This window comes from Gracilinanus agilis, chromosome 5 (assembly GCF_016433145.1).
Source record: "Gracilinanus agilis isolate LMUSP501 chromosome 5, AgileGrace, whole genome shotgun sequence".
Taxonomy (NCBI): Eukaryota; Metazoa; Chordata; class Mammalia; order Didelphimorphia; family Didelphidae; genus Gracilinanus; species Gracilinanus agilis.
Window position 1 is genome coordinate 283,161,016 of NC_058134.1, and position 20,825 is coordinate 283,181,840.

Below are 20,825 nucleotides of genomic sequence, written 5' to 3' on the forward strand. Positions count from 1 at the left end.
AAGGGCCTCGATTGCTGGTGAATTTATTGACTGGATACACAAGTTTATAAAGTCCAAAGCCACAAGGAAACTTTCCCATAATGGGGGGAGCCTTGAGCAAGGAACTGATGAAGGTGGAGGTATCTGGACCTGAGAAAGGGGGAAAGCAGGTGCTGCCAAAACATCTGTCTGGGAAAGGCTTGCCTTTAGCAGCAACTTGTAGAGAAATGTGGAAACGGAAGGAATCGGCTATTTTTTTGGTGGGAAATGCGGAAACTGAGGGAACTCAGGCCTTGGTCAGACCCTGGGGCTCACCCGACTTTGGGGGACAAGAGACCTTTGCCTTTCTGACCCCGAGACCTCAGTCCCTGACCTCTCCAGGTGGAAAGGTTTGGTGGCTGCTGAGAGATGACAGCAGCTCCTCCTCCCTCCCTCCCAAAGGGGTTCAGAAGGAGGCCATCCTCCACGCCCTGGCAAGGGTCTGGGGACCAGCAGACACTCGGCGAGGCTCTGGGAGAGCTTTAGTGGGTACAGGATTCTCCATCGCTTACGCTTCCGGGAAAGGGTCTTGGAGTCATCCGTGACTCCCTGCGGCCTGCCTTTTCCCTAGGAAGGCCCAGAGGCTGGCCCAGCCTCCTCACTCGGATGCTGTGGGTGGAGGAAGCGGGCCTCAGAGGTGGGATCGGAGCCGTCCTCACCCCAAAGGCCCTTTTGGACTAAGGAAGAGACTGGCCCGAACCCCAAGATCGGGCCCATTTCTCTGGGGACTCGGCCAGCTCTGCCCCCCCAGATCTCCCATCGGTGGCAGTGTGAGAGAGCGGCCCAAGGCCCACAGCCCAGCGAGGGATGCCTGCCTTTCGGGGAGGCTTGGATTAGATGCCCTCATTTATAGTTTTTGCTATTTGCTCCTGTCATATCCAGCTGAGGCCTGCATAGTCTTGGGGAAGAACGCCGGATTTGGGGTTACAGAGTTTCAGCTCCCCTCCCGGCTCTGCCATGCCACCGTGTGTCCTCGAGGCTCAGCCTCTCTGGCCTTGTTTCCAGTCCTTGGGACGAGGGTCACCCTCTGCAGAGCCTCCAGTGAGGTGGGGGCCGGGCTCACCATCAGGGGCCTGAGAAGGGACATGCGGCCCGGCGGCCCCCTTCAGCCTTCTGTGGCTCTGCCAGGCCGGGAGGGAGGGCTCGGAGGCCCGTGAAATGGCTCCCAACATGCCGCCTCTGCTCTGAGGAGGACGGCTGGTTCTCCCCGCTGCCCTCAGCGCCGGTTTGGGTGTTTGCAGTCACGTCTGACTCCGGGACCCCCCTTGGGTTCGCCACGTCTCCTCCAGCTTTTTTTACAGAAGAGGAAATGGAGGCAAACGGGATTAAGTGACCCGCCCAAGGCCCCACAGTGAGTCAAACCTTCCTGACTCCAGCCGGCCTCACTCTACTGCCCGGGGAGGTGCCCCAGCAGTATCTACAGTCTGTCATTATACTATAGGAAATTGTCCATGAATCGGCCCACTATTTGGAACCTAAAATATGTATATTCTGTTTAAACATCTGTAGCGCCTGGAGAAGTGATGTCCAGAAGGTCTGAGGCTCACTTCCCTTTGCAGGCCCACCCGGCCACTCTCTTCTTTTTTAAATCCTGACCTCCATCCTAGAGTCAATACTGTGTATTTGTTCCACAGCAGAGAAGCCGTAAGGGCTAGGCCATGGGTTAGGTGACTTGTCCAAGGTCACACAGTGAGGCCAATTGGAACCCAGGACCTCCTGACTGTCCACTGAGCCGTTACAAATATGACCTTGTTTGATCCCTGCTCTGCTGTAGAGGCTATTTATTATCCCCATTTTCTAGGCGAGAAACTCAACCGAGAGGAAGGGGTGTGCCCAAGGCCTTGTAGCTCCCCGACTCCAGGCCCCTGCAGCAGCCTCTGAAACAAGGGCATTGGAGGCGGCGCACGTGCGCGCGGAGACGCTATCCTGTGCTGGAGGCAGCCATGACGCCCGGACTCGTGCCTGGCAGGGGCAGAGGCCACGGAGCCGCAGGACCTCCGAGAAAGGGAAGGTTCCAATACACAGACACATCCCGGAGTCGCGGATCATGGAAAGGAACGGACGAGGCCCTCATGAGGTCGGGAATGTGGAGGCCAGGAACGAGGATGGACACAGATCCTGGGTGTGAGGAAGAGGGTTGTTTCTCCTGGAAGGAGAGGGAGCCATCAGAGAGTTCCGAGTGCCAGCAGGCCTGACCGAGGGACGGTGAAGGCCCTCCTGGTAGCTTTGAGAAGATTCAGAGTCAGGGAGACTGATCAGGTCTTACGAGAGAGGATGGAGGCCTGAACAGGACCTGAGAGAAAAAGGAGGGTCCTGGGAGCTGGGGGAGGCCTCACACGAGTGTGCACAGAGGATGCCATTTTGGATAGGCTGGGTGTGAGGGCTCTCCAGGGGAGAAGGCAGAACCAGAGAAGCCGGAGAAGGAGTGACTGCAGAGGTGCAGCCCCGGAATACAAGGGTGAAGAGAAGACAAGAGGGCATGGCTGACCCTCGTCCTGGGTGACAAAGACAGAAGGTACCCGACTTGGCAATCAGGAGGCCAATGGTGACTTTGGAAAGAGTAGCCCAAGTCCGGTGCTCAAGTCACAAGATAAACTTTGAGGTGTCCAAGAGGAAGAGGATTCAGTAAATGGGATAAAGATGACTCTAAAGGTCTGGTGCTAAAGAGAAAAGCCAGCTGGAGAGAATGGCAGTTAAAAAAGGGTTTTGTTTTTAAAACAGAAGGCAGCTTCAAACCTGGTCTCAGGTGGCTCAGTGGATTGAGAGCCAGGCCTAGAGACAGGAGGTCCTGGGTTCAAATGTGACTTCAGACACTTCCCAGCTGTGTGACCCTGGGCAAGTCACTTGACCCCCCACTTCCTAGCCTTTACCACTCTTCTGGCTTGGACCCAAGACATAATATTGATTCTAAGACAGAAGGTAAGAGTTTACAAATAAAACAAAATAAAATACACATATTTGTGGACAGAGAAGAAACCAAGAGTAAGAAGATGAAGACGAAAGAAAGGACCATTGCTGCGCAGAAAGCAGACAGTCAATCCATGTTGAATTGAACTGAATAGACGGACAAAAGTCCAAGGAAACAAGATCCAAAGTGGGGAGCTCTCATCAAATAGTGAATAAGTCTGTCTTCCCATTATCTGTACCCTACATGGCTTTATCAGCTTCTCTCAGATTGAAGAAAGGCCCATTTACAAATCTTTCCTTAGAGGAAAGGCATCTTAACCCCTTGACTTAAATGACTAGCCATTAGTTGCCTTTCTTTTGGCTGTTTTTATCTTTACTTTTTGAGATCAACTGGCCCTAAGGGCCTGTAAGACTCTGTAATTCATGGGGATCTCACATTGCATTACTGAATGCTTTCTGTTTCAGTAACCTTGTGACCATGCTCAGTGATTTCTTCTGGAAATAATTCAGTTCAACATTTATTGAGTGATTACTGTATAAGCCACTGCACTCGAGGGTTGGTGAGGAGGACAAAAGCGAAGAGTCTGAAGCCAATTAAACACCAATTACATAAAGAAGGAAGGGGATAAAAATCAGCCCAATGTAGCAGGAAAGAAAGGACACACATGAATAACTAATGTGAATAACTGCACAGAAAGGTAGCAGAAACTCATAGCTTAAGACTCTACCAGGTAAAGCAGAATAAAGTGGGGGGAAGCTCTAAAAGCTGAAGTTCTCAAGATTCAACCTGAAGGGGCATCCAGGTAGCTAAGTGGAGATGGGAGACCCTGGGTTCAAATGTGGCCTCCAACACTTCCTACCTCTGTGACCCTGGGTGAGTCAGTTGCTTAGTCCTTCCACCTTGGAACTAATATTTAGATAGAAGGTAAGGGTTTAAAAAAAAAAAAAAAAGATTTAATCTGAAACAATTTTGATAATCCAGTGAGGGAGAAAAGGGGAACTTGACTAAAGAGACTAATGTGTGCTCAACTCATTGATTACTATTTTTTGATTTAAAAGTTTTTTTAACAAGTTATTTTTTCTCCCTCTGACTTTATCCATAAAAAAGAAAAGAAAAACAAAACTCTTATAACAAATATGCTAGTCAAACAAAATAAATTCCCTATGTCAAAAATTAGATTTCTCATTCTGCATAGTTAGTCCATCATCTCTCTGTAAGGGAATGGACAGTATCTTTCATCATTGGTCTTCTATAATTAGGGTTGATCAGAGTTCTTAAGTCTTAAAATTGTTCATTCATGCAATGTCATTATAAGAGTCCATCAGTTCTCTCTCTGGAGATGGATAGCATTTTTTAGGAAATGGCATGGATCATTGTATTGATTGGGGTAACTGTCTTTCACAATTGATCAGCATTATGATATTGCTATTTCTGTGTATGATAATCTGGTTCTATTCATTTCACTCTGAGTCAATGCATATAAGGCTTCCTAGGTTTTTCTGAAATCATTCTGCTCATTATTTCTTATAATATATGCATATTCTATCACAACCATATGCCACAATTTGCTTAGCTATTTCCAGATTGATAGGCAACCCCTCAATTTCCAATCTTTGACACCATAAAGAGAGCTGCTATAACTTTTTGTAACATAAGGGTCCTTTCCTTTTCTCTTTGATTTCTCTAGGATACAGGCCTACTAGTAATATTGCTGGGTCAAAGAGTCAAAATTTTTTATCTCCTTGATCTATTTTCCAGGTCAGTTGTTTTTGCAATATCTTACATTTTCTTCTAGTGTTTCAATCTTTGGCTTTAATTTTAATATTTTTTTCACAGGCTCATTAGTTTCTTTTTGTCCATTCTAATTTTCAGGGAATTTGTTGCTTGAGCACTTGTACTTCTTTTGTACTTTTGAGCTTTTGTACTTCTTATGCCAAGCTGTTAATTCTTTCTAGTTTGTTCTTCCATTTCATTTATTTCTTTTACATCCTCCCCCCCCCCCGCATTCTCATTTCATTTATAAAATAACTTTTTAAAACTTTTAAAAACTTTACTTTTCTTCCAGGAATTCTAGTTGAAATTGTGCCCAAGCACTGTTTTTCTTTGAGGCTTTCCTTATATTTTGCTTTGTAGATGTTTTTGGGGTCCTTTTTCCCCTGGGTTTTGTGTTTTGAGTGTCACTGCTAACCATAATAGCTTTTTTTTGGTGGGGGGGAGATTCTTTTTGTTTGCTCATGCTTCAATCAGCTACTTGACTTAGGAATTTAAGTTAGCTCCAAGCTCTGCGCACTCCACTGGTCCTCCTGTCATTTTCTGGGGTACTGAGTGTTATTTTATATCCAGGATCTTGGGGACAACTGGGGCTTTGGGTCTGCTCTCTTTTAGTGATGTTAGTCTGGTCCAAGGCAAAGTCTGATCACTACCTCTCTGATCTCAGCTCTGCAAGTTCCTGACCTGATTTTGGGTCAGAACCTAGACCTGAAGGCTTAGCTTGTTTGGACTTTTAAGAGATTATTGTTGGAGTCAACTATTATCAGCCAGCTGGAAAGCTGTGCTGATTAAGTGATAAACAGGCTTCCCTTTGGTCTGGGATTCCTTCCCTGATTATTCCTTTTCAGGCTTCACACTGGACTAGAAACTGCAACTGAATTTAATCTGCTTTGGGGGTTCAATCCACCAGCTGCTGCTTGCTTTTGAGTTTGTTCCTTTCTCTAAGGACACAGCTTAGGACTTGTGTCTGCTCTTCACTCTGGAATTGTGCCCCTGGGCATGAGTTCCCTCCTCAGTCAGCCCCGGTGATGGGTATCTTCAATGGGCATCTTTTCTTACATCCAGTATAAGTTTAGACTCTTCCAGCTTGGATGTGGGGACCACTTCTTGCCCTGAGGCACAGCTTCTCCCTCTGCTGGAGTGCTATGCCTATGTATCTCTGGCCAGACCCCATCCACACTGGCTGGACCTTTCCATCTGTCTCCCTGTGCTAAAAAAAATGGCTTGTGAATTTTTTTTTTAAATTTTTTATTGATTGATTTAGAATATTTTCCCATAGTTAGATGATTCATGTTCTTTCCCTGCCTCCTGAGGTGGGAGGGGAGGGGCCCAGCCAACAAGCAGTTCCACTGGGTTTTACATGTATCATTGTTCAAAACCTATTTCTATATCTTTAATATTTGCATTAGAGTGATCATTCAAAGTCATCATCCCCAGGCATATCCCCATCGAACCACGTGATCGATCATATGTTTTTCTTCTGCCTTTCTGCTCCCACAGTTTTCTCTGGATGTGGATAGCGTTCTTTTTCATAAGTTCCTCTGGATTGTCCTGGATTCTTGCATTGCTACTGTTAGAAAAGTCGATTACATTTGATTGTGCCATAATATATCCATCTCTGTGTACAATGCTCTCCTGGTTCTGCTCCTTTCGCTCTGCATCACTTCCTGGAGGTCTTTCCAGTTCACATGGAATTCCTCCAGTTCATTATTCCTTTCAGCACTCATTGTGATTTCTTAATTGGAGTTTCAGGTTCTATCTAGTGTATTTTCTAGATCTGTTTGTAATTTTGGGAGTGGGATAGTTGTGAGGGAGCCCTCTGTACTTCTTCCTAACATCTTGGCTACTGATTATAAGATTTTAAGAAAACACATGAAAGGGAAGCTAGGGCAAGTAAGTCATAAAAGAATGACACTGTTCAGAAAAATGGCATAGGACACTAAAGCTCAGAATAAGCTGAATGAGGGGCAGCTGGTAGCTCAGTGGATTGAGAGTCAGGCCTAGAGATGGAGGTCCTAGGTTCAAATCTGGCCTCAGACACTTCCCAGCTGTGTGACCCTGGGCAAGTCACTTGACCCCCCATTGCCTACCCTTACTACTCTTCTGCTTTGGAGCCAATACACAAATGGAAGGTAATGGTTTAAAAAAAAAAAAAAAAGAATAAGCTGAATGTTAAAAACAAAATATTTTTAGCTGTCTTGGGGAAAATAAGAGGATCAGAGAAGGGAAGGCTATATTCCATGGGTAGAAGGGAAAATGACAATAAATGAATAAAGGCAGAATAACTCACCTTTTATTTTGTTTCCATTTTGTCTGCCAAGGAAAAGGAACTTTGTATTGGAAAGGACAGAGCAAAGGTGGCAAACAGAATGGTTAATGTCCAAGATAAATAAGGAGATTATAGGAGAGCACCCAATTGGCTTTGATGAATTCAAGTAACCAAACCTGGATAAAGTACGCTTCAATTATTGAAAGACATGCCAGAACCAATTGATGAACCATTCTCGGTGATCTTTGAAAGATCAAGGAAAATTAAAGTTGTGTAACAGGACCAGAAAACTACAAATATCTCAGTTTTTTCAAAAGTGTAGTTCATGAGCAAAGGGAAAGCATATCTTCGGTTGCTGTCAGAATTCTAGAATATATTATTCAATGGACTATTTATGATCTGGTCACCAGGAATCTGGTTGTTAAGAGCTACTATGACTTTAGGAAGAACAAGCTATAGCAGCCTAACCTAATTTCTTTTTTTGATAGTGTTACTAGCCTGGTCAATTAGGGTAGTTAAGATTTCAGCAAAGCATTTAACAGTCATTCTCTTCTTGTAGACAAGATGGGAAGATGTGGGCTGGACGAGATTACTATTAGGTAGATTTGGAACTGGTTAGAACATTCCAAAGGCTAGTCATTAATGTGTCAAAGAATGTCCACTTGGAGAAGGCACTAATGGAATGTTTCAAGAGATTTGTCTTTGGCTCTGTGCTATTCAAGACCTGTATCAATGACTTCAATCAATAAACAGACATAAAAGGCTTGTTATGTGCAAGGTACTAAGCTATGTACTAGAGATATAAAACTAAATTAAACAACATTTGCCCTCGAGCTTACATGTATAGGGAGAAGGGACAATGTGTGTATACATATATTAAAATACTCACATACTTCCATATTGTTGTAAAATAGGTACATATTTAGATTATGTTCAAAATTTTAAGATGAAACATAGAAAGAGGGGTTATTAACATGTCAAATAAAAAATATTAAAATTCAAAAAACATTTCAATAGGCTAGACCAACGGTCCAAATCTTTTTTTTTTTTTAATCTTTTATTTTCTGTTTTAGTAGCAAGTCTAAGACAGAAAGGCAAACAGGGGTTAAGAGACTTGCCCAGGGTCACAAAGCTAGGAAGTATCAGAAGCCAGATTTGAACCTGGGTCCTCCCAACTCGAGGCTTGGCACTCCATCCACTGTGCCACCTAGCTGTCGCTGGTCAAATCCAGCAGGAGATAAATGTAGAAGTGCTACACTTAGGTTCAAAAAAATCAGTTTCACAAACAGAAATTGGGAAAGGTCTGGCTAGACAACAGATCTTGTGGAAGAAAAAAAAAACCCAAAAGATCTGTGAGGGCTTCTGCTGGCCTGATGGAGATGGCTACTTCATTGACTATCAGGTACAAGGTATAATATATTATTGAATGAAGATAATTCTTTAAAATGAGAAGCCCTGATCTTGGGGGCCAAAACATATCTGCTTCCAGCTTTGTTTTTCTTGTTCTGAACTTTCCATTCAGCTGTCTCCCAAGTTGTGTGAAGATGAAGTTCCTGGGCGAGATAGTTGGCCCAAAACTTGATCATGAGGGAACGGTTTGTATTTCTCTTCTTTGTGCTCCTAGAGATGACCCAGGAGAGCAGTAGCTGAGCAATAGAGCCCAGTGGAGAGGGCAGAGAATGGCTTCTTATCAGTAGAGTACATGTTGACAGAGCCAAATGGCCAGAGCTATTGAGGACATGCCCGACATACGGCAGGCTGACAGAATTCTACAGAAGTCACATGGGCTTTAGCTTTGCGTCTGTCTCTGTCCCACATTCCACCAAGAGCAACCAAGACATATTTGCAGTGTTCCTCACAAACTGGTAGTCACAGCATGGCAATAGTCCTCTGGGCTCATACTCCAAAAGAAAAAGGTGTTAAATCCAGAAAACACCTTTTTTGCTCCTCTTTCCTTCCAGTAGTCCTCTGTCTGCTTCCCAATTTTTGTGGAATAATTAAAAAAAAATTTTTTTTAAACCCTCACCTTCCATCTTATAATCAATACTATATAATGGTTCTAAGGCAGAAGAGTGGTAAGGGTAGGCAATGGGGTTAAGTGACTTGCCCAGAGTCACACAGCTGGGAAGTGTCAGGTCCAATTTGAATCCAGAACCTCCCATCTCTGGGCCTGGCTCTCAATCCACTGAGCTACCCAGCTGCCCCAGTTTAATATATTTTAAAGAATTCCTCGGATAGGTGGATAGAACACATCTTTGGACTATCCTGCCCTGCTAAAAAGCCTGGAATCATGACAACTTGTAAATTCCTCCCAAACCACCTAATACCTGATTCATTTCCTTCTTTGATGTAAAAATGGTTGTATGAAACCAGGTTCTCAGTGGCATCCAGCTATTAATGAAGGAGGTGAGGATTTGGAGTAAATAAAAGGTAAATGAAAGAAAAGGTTGGCTGCTGAAGCAGTTTGCAAAAAGAACAAATATTTACATGTGCCATGAAAGGGCTATCTACGATCAAATTATTTCCTTTCAAATTTGATAAACATTTTTGTAATTTGTAGTTGAAATGTCTTCTCTTAAGGTATACATTAGAGTCAAACCCGTAAATATTTTTTGTGAAATGACATTTTAATAATGGAGAACCAAAAAAAAAGAGAGAGACCAATATGAAAAAGTTCTAAAAAGTCTTAAAAAAAAAACCTCTCAATAAGTGTTTAGACAATATTTTTTAAAGATTTGGATTTCTGCCTTTGCAGTGAATTTGTGGAATTGGAGACATGAGTTCTGAGTTTCTCTTCAAAGTATAAGGATTTATATATATATTTTTTAAACATTTATTAATATTTATTTTTTTGAAAAGTTAACATGGTTACATAATTCATGCTCCTACTTTCCCCTTCACTCCCCCTCTCCCCCCACCCATGGCCTTTTCCACTGGTTTTAACATGTGTCATTGATCAAAACCTATTTCCAAATTGTTGATAGTTGCATTGCTGTGGTAGTTTCGAGTCTACATCCCCAATCATGTCCACCTCAATCCATGCGTTCAAGCAGTTGTTTTTCTTCTGTTTCCTCTCCTGCAGTTCTTCCTCTGAATGTGGGTAGCGTCTTTACCATAAATCCCTCAGAGCTGTCCTGGGTCATTGCATTGCTAGGATTTATATATTTTGAATGTAATGATTCCTGCAAACTTGAAGGGAGCAAAAAATACTTTGCACGGGAAGAGTTTGACTACTGGAACAGAACAGGTTTTAGAAATCTACAAGTTAGAAAGGTACCTACAGTTAGGATAAGCCACAGGAATATGCCTCTTTTCTTCTGTCTTTACTGGTTGCTATAATAGTATGGTGGAATGTCCAGGCTCTCTAAGGGTACTCAAGTATTGGTTGTATACGATCTTGCCAAATAAGATGCTATTTCTATACACTTCCAAATCTGTAGTCCAGAGCTAAAAAAATTACATCACAAGTGACAACAAATCTGTAGTCTGTTGAATCAGCTACTTGGTCTGCTTTTAGGTCAATTGAAATGGGCACTTTTATTTTTTAAATAAAGAAATTAAGGGTAGTTAGTATATGAATTGTGCAGTAAATTTGAATTTATACTATTTAAAATTTTTCCTTCTACCCAATATTCTTTTAAAATCCTTACTTTCTATCTTAGCTAGAATTCTAAGCCAGAACTGCATCAAGGGTTGGACAACTACAATTAAGTGACTTGTCCAGGGTCACACGGCTAGGAAGTATCAGAAGTTATTCTTCTTGACCCCATTTGGGGTGTTCTTGGCAAGATACTGGACTGGTTTTCCATTTCCTTCTCCAGTTCATTTTAAAGATGAGGAACTGAGGTAAACAGAGTAACTTGCCCAGAGTCACAAAGCTAAGTGTCTGAGGCTGGATTTGAACCCCAGACGACTCCAATCCTGGCAAGCCATCTATTAGCTACATTACCTAGCTCCTCTTATTTTACTCAAAGTGTAGCTGATCTATAGTCGAGTATTGGACCATAATAGGAAAGCAAGGGCAGAAGAGAACATTCTTTCATTGAAAAAAGATCTTGTGAAGTCAAAGGATGGTTAGAGAATTGAAACCTTTTTTTCAAAAGCAAAGTATTTTTATTCATTCATATTCTGCTCCTGCAGCTTCCTTATTTTATGATGGAACAAAATTGTAATTTAGCAATAAAAAAAAGTTATGGGTTGATCCCATGAAAAAAGAGACCGAGCAGTCCACTGAGTCAGCATTCCAACATGGCGCCCAAAAATGTTAAGGTCCTGCCTGCTGCCCTGAGAGGTACGATGGGATGGGATGTGTTCTCTGCCCTGGCCAAAACTCAAGGACAACAGGGATAACCACTTGTCACGGATATCGCAAGGTACTCCCCAACTCTGAGATAGAAGAAGTCAGAACAAATTGTGAGTGTCCATTCAGAGGAATCGGTGATTACTTCTGGCTTAGGGGATCAGAGAGAAGGCATTGTAATGAAATAATATGGATTACTTTTCTTTTTTCCCCTTACTTTAAAGCCCTTATCTTCCATCCTGGTATCAACTCTAAGATAATAAGTCCTACACAGCTGAGAAGTGTCGGGACCCAGCTGCCCCCAAGAAGAAAGGAACGGAGAGGAGGGAAGTCCTGGGCTGCTGAAATGAGCCCAGGCTGAGCCCTGGAGTCCAAGGGGGCCTTCTCCCCCAGGATTCCTCATCTGTTAAACAACAGGCTTGGAGAGTTTATCACTAACCCCACAGGCCTCTCTGCATTGCTTTGCCCAAGGCTCCCCTCACCCAGCTTTCACACTTGGTCACAGCCACTGGGAGTGCCATCATGCAGCCTTTGCTCCTAGCTCCCTGAATAGGTGGTGCAAGGTAAGGGACCCAAGGCTTTTTATTCCAGTGGGTATTTGGGGATTGACTGGGCAGCTCCTTCTCCTCAGGGTTGCTCACCCCTCCATTTGTTACTTTATATTGCCCTCTCATTGAGCTTCGTGGGTGCCTATGCTTCTTTGGCTGTGGACTCAGATTAAAGGCCCACAAACTTCCAGCAGCAGCAGCCCCTAGACTGATTTCCACATTTTCTTCATGTCTACTTTCTCTGTCTCACATCTTTATTTCCCAAAAACATCTCAGATTCACTTCAGAACTAATTTTCTTGTACCATATGATGGATTGCCAAAACTTTTACTCTTTCCTTGATCAAGAAAGAAATTTTCTCATCTTGTCAGGTAAAACTCTTCCAATTTGTTCACTGAAAGGATTGCGAATGCCTAGTCTCTTCCAATTCCTTCAGCTAACTTTGCTTCCAGGCCACCTAGACAATTATGTTCTGTTAAATCATTCACAAAAGAGGTACAGTGACAATGGTAGGACATTCCCAAAAATAAAGTTTTGTTCATTCCCAAATTATTTGCTTTCTGATTTAAACAAGTTTCTTTCCTCCCAAGATGGGGAGAAGGGCTAATAGTTGCACTAGTGAAATTTTTGCAAAGTTAAGTCTGTAACCAGCTCTTGAAGTTCTTCTGACTTAGAACTGATACTGAGACAGAAGTTAAGGATTTTAAAAGAATATTGGGGAGAAAAATTAAAAGAGAGGAATTCAAATTTACAGCATGGTTCATATACTAACTACCCTTCATTTCACTCTGTCATCCCACTCTGAGGGTACATCTCGCTCTTGGGATACTCCTGTCCTGAGGATTGCTGACTGGATTTCTGTGGATGATTAACCAGACAGAATGTATTCAGGTCAGTTTGTGTGCTAGGGCTATGAGCAAATCCTCTGGGAGACCCTAAATTGGAAGTAAATATTGACTCCTGCTGCTTTTATCATGCCGAAGAAGCAGCTGAGTTAAAGGCCTCCCTAAAACTCTAAAGCTATCCTCTCCTTTCTCTTTGGAGGGTAACCCTCTTTCATTGGAAACTTGGTATCATCTGGTCCCAAAGTCAGACCACAGAGGATCTGGAATGCTGTGGGTACATTCTCTATGTCCATTCCACACTTTGGCAATGGGTAGAGAAGTATACAGCTGGGGAATCTGAGAACCAGAAGTCCTCATTTTTTGTTTCTAAAATCCACTGTCTGGGAAACCAGAGCTTCTGAAAATTAGTTAAGACCCGGCCATTCATGTTCCTAGGGTTTCTCACAATTTGGTACTAGGAAAGGATGTTCCAATTAGCCTTCTCAGTCAATAAAAATGAGAAAGGGTTAGGGAGTCCTCAAGTGGAATTGAACTGGCTGTGTTTTAGGAGAAGAGTCGATTTTGGTTTTAATTCACTCATTAACCTGTAGACAACAAGATGAAAAAGGTAGATTTATAGATGGAAGCCAGATGAAGAAAACAGCCAGATGTTCTGGGGGAAGAAAGTGGGCTGCAGAAAAATGCAATTAAAAGAAAGTGTGTAAGAGGGGCCTTGCACTCCCACCCTGATGAAGAGTGAGCTTCCTGAAGGTTTTGGTCACCCTGACAGGCCTGTTTAATATAGATACCACATATATATGGATATGTGTGTATATGAACATTTGAATGTGTATATTAAAAAAGGGGGGGGGAAGGGTTGAAGATCCTCCTTAGGATCTTAAGGATAAGGGTCTTATATATGTATATGTACATACATACACATATATATGCATACATATACATGGCATGGGCATTGTACCTTCAAAACTATAGAAGTGTTTCAGGCAAACTATAAGCAGGGAAATTCCTTTGCTCCCTTACATTCTTGTGACTCCCAACCCAAAACAGATGTTTTATTATTAGATGATAACTCCTGGAAGACCCTGAGAGGATTATCCTCCTTGGATTGTTCTTCTGATGGACAGAGAGATACACTGCCTTGATACCATCAAGTTGTATCTGGGGACATCCATCTGTCCCCTAGACTATGGGGGTCGCCCCCTATGTCTTCAGGCAGACCAGGTTAGATGACCAAGCCCCCTCCACCGAGTGCCTGAGTGTTTACCACACTAGAGTCACGTCTTCACCATGGCACAGAGTCGTGTCTCCACTGTTGTAAAGAGTATAGAATCCCCAGAATTGATGTTGTCTTGGGGGGCAGCTTTTCCATCCATGCTGTCCTCCCAAGGAGCAGCTCCCCATCTTGCTGTTCCACCTTCCTATCCTCCTGGCCATTCTCAACATTACTTTCCAAATTAATAAATCTCTCTTTTTGCTTTTAAGCTAAGATTTGGAGTCTTGCATTCTTGCAAAAGGTATCCTTCCCAAACCCATAGATTCACCATTACACTCCACAACATTGGCTGTACCCCACAGCAATACATATATGTGAATATGTTTATATAAGGATATAGGTAGCAGGGGGAGAGCCTTAAGATCCCTGGGTCTTTTTTTGTATATTTTGTATATGAGAGAAGGAGGTGGGAGGGTTGGAGATCCTCCTTATGGTCTGGATCATATATAAAATTATGCACAGACACATATGTATGTGTATAGTGGAAGAAAGCAGGTTGGAGAGCCCCCTAGTTCATACACACACAAACATACATGTGTGCATATCCATATATGTGTGTATGTATATGTAAATATATATATTTGTAAAGCAGAGGGAGGCAGGTTGGACAGGCTCCTCACGGCCCTTGGCACCAAGCTCGGGACTAACAGGTTACAGAGGACCCTTACAAGACAGGCTGATCCCTGGGTGATGTTACCAAGCTGCCGGATGATTTCTAGGGCTTCGGCCACTGACCTCATCTAAGGTTATCTGAGGAGTGATGTCATTAGCCAATGACATTCCCCAAAGAGAGCCTGGGGGAGGGGCAGGCCGGTGCTTCAAGTTCTCAGAAGGCACTGGGCGGTGGTCCCGCTCCAGGGCCTTTTTTCCCCACGTTTCTTCTCAGACCCGGTCTCTGGTCCTGGTTAGGTCCCCTAGCGAGAGCACAAACCCAAGTTGTCAGGCATAGATGTAGACACCTATAGGCTCTCCCCCTCCCCTTTCCTTACTCCCCAAACCCGCCAGTCCAATCCTTCTCGCAGCTAACCCCTCTGCCGCGGAGGCTCCGCCCCAGCTTCCACTGTTGGCCAATGTATGGCGAAGGGTGGGCCACGCCATAGGGAGGTGGGGCCATGCTAATAAGCTCCGGTGAGTGGGCGGGGCTTCGGCGAGGACCCCGGGCAGGGCGCCGCCGCCGCCGGTTTGTCTCCCCTTTCGCTCAGCCGCCTCCTTTCAACCTTGTCCACTCCTCGGCGCGGCCTCTAGCGTGCCCGCGGCTTCGGTTCCTGCCGTGGGTCCCCTCCTCCCTCCCTGCCCAGCGGCTCCCCAGGCTGTCCGCCATGGCCTTACTCACTGCGGCCGCCCGGCTCCTTGGGGCCAAGGTGAGTGAGTGAGGCGGCGGGAGCTGGTCTCGGTCTGGGTGGAGGCGGCCGCCAGGCCCGCGCGCGCCCCCGAACCTCCCCGCTGGGTCCCTTCCCGGCGTCTTCACGCCTTAAAGGGGCCGAGCTCTCGGCTGGAAGCCAAGCACGGCAGGGGTGCCCGGGGCCATGTGGGATCGACTGCTCTCCAGGGTGTGCGGGGCGCCTCTGACGTCCGGGACGCGGGGTCCGGAGCGGCACGGGTGTTTCTCCCACCCTATAGCTGGGTGGGGGGCACCTGTGTGTGCGAGCGGGGACCCGAGCCTCGCCCTCAGTGGTGGGTCCGAACTTGTGAAGCTGATGGGGGAGAGCCGGATGGGCTCCTGACCCTAGGGCAACAGGAGCCGGCAGGATACTAACGTCCGAGTGTGTGTGTGTGTGTGTGTGTGTGTGTGTGTGTGTGTGTGTGTGTGTGTGTCGCTCCCGGTTTAGCGTTCTGGAAGTCGAGGCAGTAGGCATGATTGTTGGGGTTCCCTCTCCCTGATACCGCAAGGGACTAGGCCGAACGTTTCTGTATGGTCCAGGCAAAGTCACTGACCATCTAAACTGAACCTGGATCGGGATTCTACCCATTCTCCAGATGAGTAAATGGAGGCACAGAGAAAAGGATGTGCCCAAGGTCATATGCTAGATACAATCAGCTTTCTTTCAAAACTTTTGGAAGCCTGGGCCCCCAAATTCAGTGGATTAGGAGGCAGAGGAATCACCTATGGGTGTGACCTTATGCCGGTTACTTCACATCTTTGCATGGCTACTTCCTCATTTGTAAAATGAGAGGGAGTGGACCAGATGACCTCTGAAGTCCCTTCAAGTTCCAAATCTATGAACCTCTTTGCCTCTTAGGCTCTGAGAGTTTTGTCCTACTTGTCTGAGGTTTCAAATTACCAGAAACTTTGGCTGTTAAGAAAGTATGCCCTTTACACAGGAAAACTGTGTCCAAGCCCTAGAACAGTTCTATGATTGGTCGATCTTGCATTCTAACAAGATCTCCCTATCCTTCCTTGCTAAAGCCCCAAGGGAGAGAAGAGTTTAGAGTTGGTTTTGTTTCGCAATTGGGCCTGGTGTCTAGGTTAGGTAGAATCCCCAAGTTTTACCTGGGGACTTTCTCTAGCCCAAAGATAGTGTCTAGTCACTTGGAAAGTGGCTATTTGGCTCTAATTTCTAATTGCTGCCAAGGAACAGGGTGAGGAAACCTCTTGGGAAATTCAGGCAAGTGTGTTGGCAGAGTAAAGGGAGACACTAAAATTAGCACCTTTCTAAACTGGTAATTCAAACCAGATAGGTTAACTTCACTGTAAAGAAAATTAAACTTGGACATTTACCTTTTAAATCTAGTGCTTTGGGAGAGAAGTGACTGGCCTGAAATTTGGCCCTATTGCTAGTTTTATTTGGTAGGCTGTTAAAGCTTATGCTAAGGAGCCCTGACTTACAATTTAGTGGCTTTTTCTTACCTCTTAAAATGATTACCATTGGGGAAGTACTGAGAGCAGGGTCATGTGACCCAGATTGCCAGTCCCCTGCCTCAGTACCCCCAGAGGTAGCTGAAGAATTCATCAGCAGGCATCATTACTTTTGTCATGTGAGCCTCAGAAGGAGATCTGACCTCAAAGAAGTGTCCCTTAGTCCTTTCAGCTTCAAGGTCAAATATAGGCCCTTCTACCCGGCTGAGATTTCTTTCCCTTTCCTGGGAGGTCAGGATGATTTCCTTTTGGCAAGTAGTTTAAATGATCCCTTGGAACCCTAGATGTGCCAGTTCAGGCTAGGGATTTTGACCTCATTTATCTGAATGACTCATGCCTAAAGAGTAATGTCCATCACCTAGCTTTTCTTGGAGTTTAAGAGGAGTAAAAAAAATCTGTAATGTGATGTCACTATTCCCTTCCTAGGTACTACTTATTGTACCTGTATTAGGGAGCTTCCTGGGAGCTGAAAAGAATTAGTAATTCACTTCCGGGCCCCTGAGGTCACTTATTTTTGTAACTAAAAAGAATAATTTCTTGGCAGTATGAAAATAGCCTAAAGCTCCTTGTCTGTGGGGTGTTTCCTTTTCCAATCTACCTGGATTAACTGCTTTCCCTTGTAATTTACTCCACTGGGTCAGCATTTTCTGTGATTCCTATGCTAGAGCCTAGTTAAGTCCTGCAAGGTATAGTGCTAAGAAACCATATTTGGATTCAAAAGGACCTGACTTTTAGCTTTAATCTGGGTGCACAACTTCTTTGGATTTTTTTTATCCCTCATCAGTAAAATAGATTTGGACTACATGGCATCTATAGTTCCTTCCAGCTCTGTGACCCTATGGGTTTACAAAGCAAAATCAGTAGTGGGGCAGTGAAACTTGAAGGGCAGAATGTAAGTGTAAAGCTTTTAGGCCATTCAGGATATTGTCATTGTATCCTTTACCTTTCTAATAGGGAGAGTTGAAAAAATGTTGATGTGAAGAGAAGAAATACAGTGACTAAGCAGCTGTTCTTTTTTTTATTATTATTATTTTGAAAATTTTTAAATCTTATTTTTTCCAATTACATATAAAAACAATTTTTTTAACATTCATTTTTTAAAAATTCTGGGTTTCAAATTTTCTCCATTTCTCCCCCCCTCCCTGAGATGATCTGATAGTGATTGTACATGTCTAAACAGCCATTCTAATCTTTAATCGCTTTTATTATTGGGAAATACCTTCTTATATTGAACCAAAATTTGCCTGTTGAGTGCTTCATAAAGTGATTGGCCCTGGTTCTCTGCCACTTTAATTCTCTGCTTGAAGATAACTACTATATCCACCCTGTTCAGCTGGATCACAGAGCCGAGCTCAGGATTTCATGGATTTTTCCTGGCCTGTTTCATAAGCACCTTTTCAAATATCATGAACTTTTCTCTTTCCTTGAGCCCTAAACTTCTTCCTTCCACTCTTCAAAACCATCTCCCCTCATGTTCTTCAGATCAAAGCCCTTGGGTTGCATGAGGATGAGCTCTCATTTCTGTATTATGATAGTGGTGGTAGAGTTTGTAGTTGTAGTAGAAGTAATACTACTGCATTTCTTTTAGTTAATGTTCCACATGTAGCTACTGGTTCACAAAACTTTGAATGTCACTATTCTGAACTGACTTTACCAGGCATGTTTACATTTCTTTAAAGAGCCCAAAGAAAGTTCCTGGAGCAGTTTTGAAGCTAAAGCAGCTAATTGGATTTGGATTCTGGAAAGGAAAACAAAAGAGTAGCATTGTATGGTCAATTTGATTTTGGTCCCTGAAGCTGGAGATAGGGAAAAAAAATGCATTAAAAAGGAATCAAAGTCCAGTGCTTTGGGGGAATACTATTTTGGGACATTTTTCTTCACAGACTATCTGAGGAACTTTGGGCAACAGACTACAAAGCAGACAGCTATGGAGTAGCATAGGATAAACTACTTTGTGTGGAAATGAATTTCTGGGTAGTAGTGTTCAGGTATATGGTAGGAGAACCTGTAGTAACATCTGTGGTGTTTAGAAGTGAAATTTCAGTGAAAAACTGGCATGTAGAAGAGAGGGATTAGACTTGTTTCATTTAGGCTCAGAGGGAAGAACTAAGAAGTTTCAGAGCAGTAGTTTTAGGGTTTAAGATACTAGAGTGATTTGCCATTTCTTTCTCAGGGAATTAAGGCAAACATAGGTTAAGTCTATGTTGGCGAACCTACGGCCCACGTGCCAGACAGAGCTGCTCCCCTTCCCCCTCTCCCATCATACCTGAAGACATCTTCCTCATCACCTGCTCCTCTGCCCAGCAGCCCAATGGCAGTGCTTCCTCCCTCCCTTGTCTTGGGTAAGGTGAGAGGCTCCCATGAGGCGGGAGAGTTGCAGTTTGGGTACTTAGTCTCTGACAGGTTTGCCATCACTGAGTTAAGTGGTTTGCACAGCTAGTGCTAGTGAGTCGGCCAGACTTAAACTCAGGTCTTTCTGACTCTAGCCCAGTGCTCTACCCTCTACCTAGCTGTTTCCTTCCTAATGATTAAAGCTATCCAAAAGTGAAATAGGTTGGTCCAGGGAAGTAGGGGATTTCTTCTCACTGGAGGGCTTATAAAGTTGAGCCTAGATGACTATATATTGGGAACAGTATATTTGGCTACTAGATGACCCAGAGAGATTCTCAGAGCCTCTGACTCCTCCAGGATGCTATAAAAGGAGTTTCATCAGGCAAGGTATTAAATCAGGTGTCCTTTAAGTATCTTTTTGTTGTTGAAACTTTTACCTTCTGTTTTAGATCAGTACCAAATTATTGTTTCCAAGACAGAGAGGAGTGGTATGGGCTAGGTCAGTGACAGACAAACTTTTTAAGGGGGGGGGGCAAAGGAAAGGAAATGCTCATCTGTTCGTCTGTTTCTAAGGCAACTCTTTCATTGTATTGTATCCTACTCATTGTGTTTGTCAGATTAGGAAGAATGTTGGGTGGCCAGATAGAACATTTCTGGAGGCTGCATCTGGCCCTCCAGGGTAGTTTGCCTATCACTGGGCTAAGCAATTGTAGTTAAGTGACTTGCCCATAGTCCCAACAGAAAGGAATTATCTAAGGCTACATGTGAACCCAGGACCTCCCATCTCCAGGCCTGACTTGAGCCACTGAGCCACCAAGCTCTGACCCTTAAGTATCTTTTAACCAGTTCTGTTTCTTAATTAATTATTAAGGATATAAGAATACTAAATTCTTAAGGAAATTATTTTCCTGGGGAGTGTGTAGGGTCAGAAATGGAGTCTCAGGCCTCAAGTGTTCAGACTGAGGAAAACTTCCAATCAACACTATTGTGAGATATAAATGCTGATTGAGTTCTTTGACCTGATTCCAAGGAGAGAAGAGCCTTTGTGCTGTCCTGGTTTGTTTTTCTCCTAATGAAGTTGCTCTGCCCTGGGAGCCCTCCCACAGCACAAAGCTCCTCATCTCTCTCTTTTTTTTTAAATTTAAACATTTATTAATATTCATTTTTAACATGGTTACATGATTTATGCTCCTACTTTCCCCTTCACCCCCCCCAGCCCCCCCACCCATGGCCAACACACATTTCCACTGGTTTTGTCATGTGTCCTTGATCAAGACCTATTTCCAAATTGTTGATAGTTGCATTGGTGTGGTATTTTCAAGTCTACATCCCCAATCATGTCCGCCTCAACTCATTCATTCAAGCAGTTGTTTTTCTTATATGTTTCCTCTCCTGTAGTTCTTCCTCTGAATGTGGGTAGCATCTTTACTATAAATCCCTCAGAGCTGTCCTGGGTCATTGCATTGCTGCTGGAACAGAAGTCCATTACATTCGATTTTACCACAGTGTATCAGTCTCTGTGTACAATGTTCTTCTGGCTCTGCTCCTTTCACTCTGCATCAGTTCCTGGAGGTCTTTCCAGTTCACTCAGAACTCCTCTAGTTTATTATTCCTTTTAGCACAATAGTATTCCATCACCAGCATATACCACAATTTGTTCAGCCATTCCCCAATTGAAGGACATACCCTCCTTTTCCAGTTTTTTG

At 43.9% G+C, this 20,825-nt stretch overlaps 1 protein-coding gene across 1 annotated transcript in view; it reads left to right on the forward strand.

Annotated features, from left to right (window-relative positions):
- Positions 1–15,092: 15,092 nt before the first annotated feature.
- Positions 15,093–20,825, forward strand: part of CS (citrate synthase) — a 28,745-nt gene continuing 23,012 nt past the window's right edge. Inside the window, exon 1 of the mRNA XM_044677360.1 lies at positions 15,093–15,292. Within this exon, the coding sequence (XP_044533295.1) occupies positions 15,251–15,292 (42 nt within the window). The 5' untranslated portion in view covers positions 15,093–15,250. The remainder of the gene's footprint in view (positions 15,293–20,825) is intronic.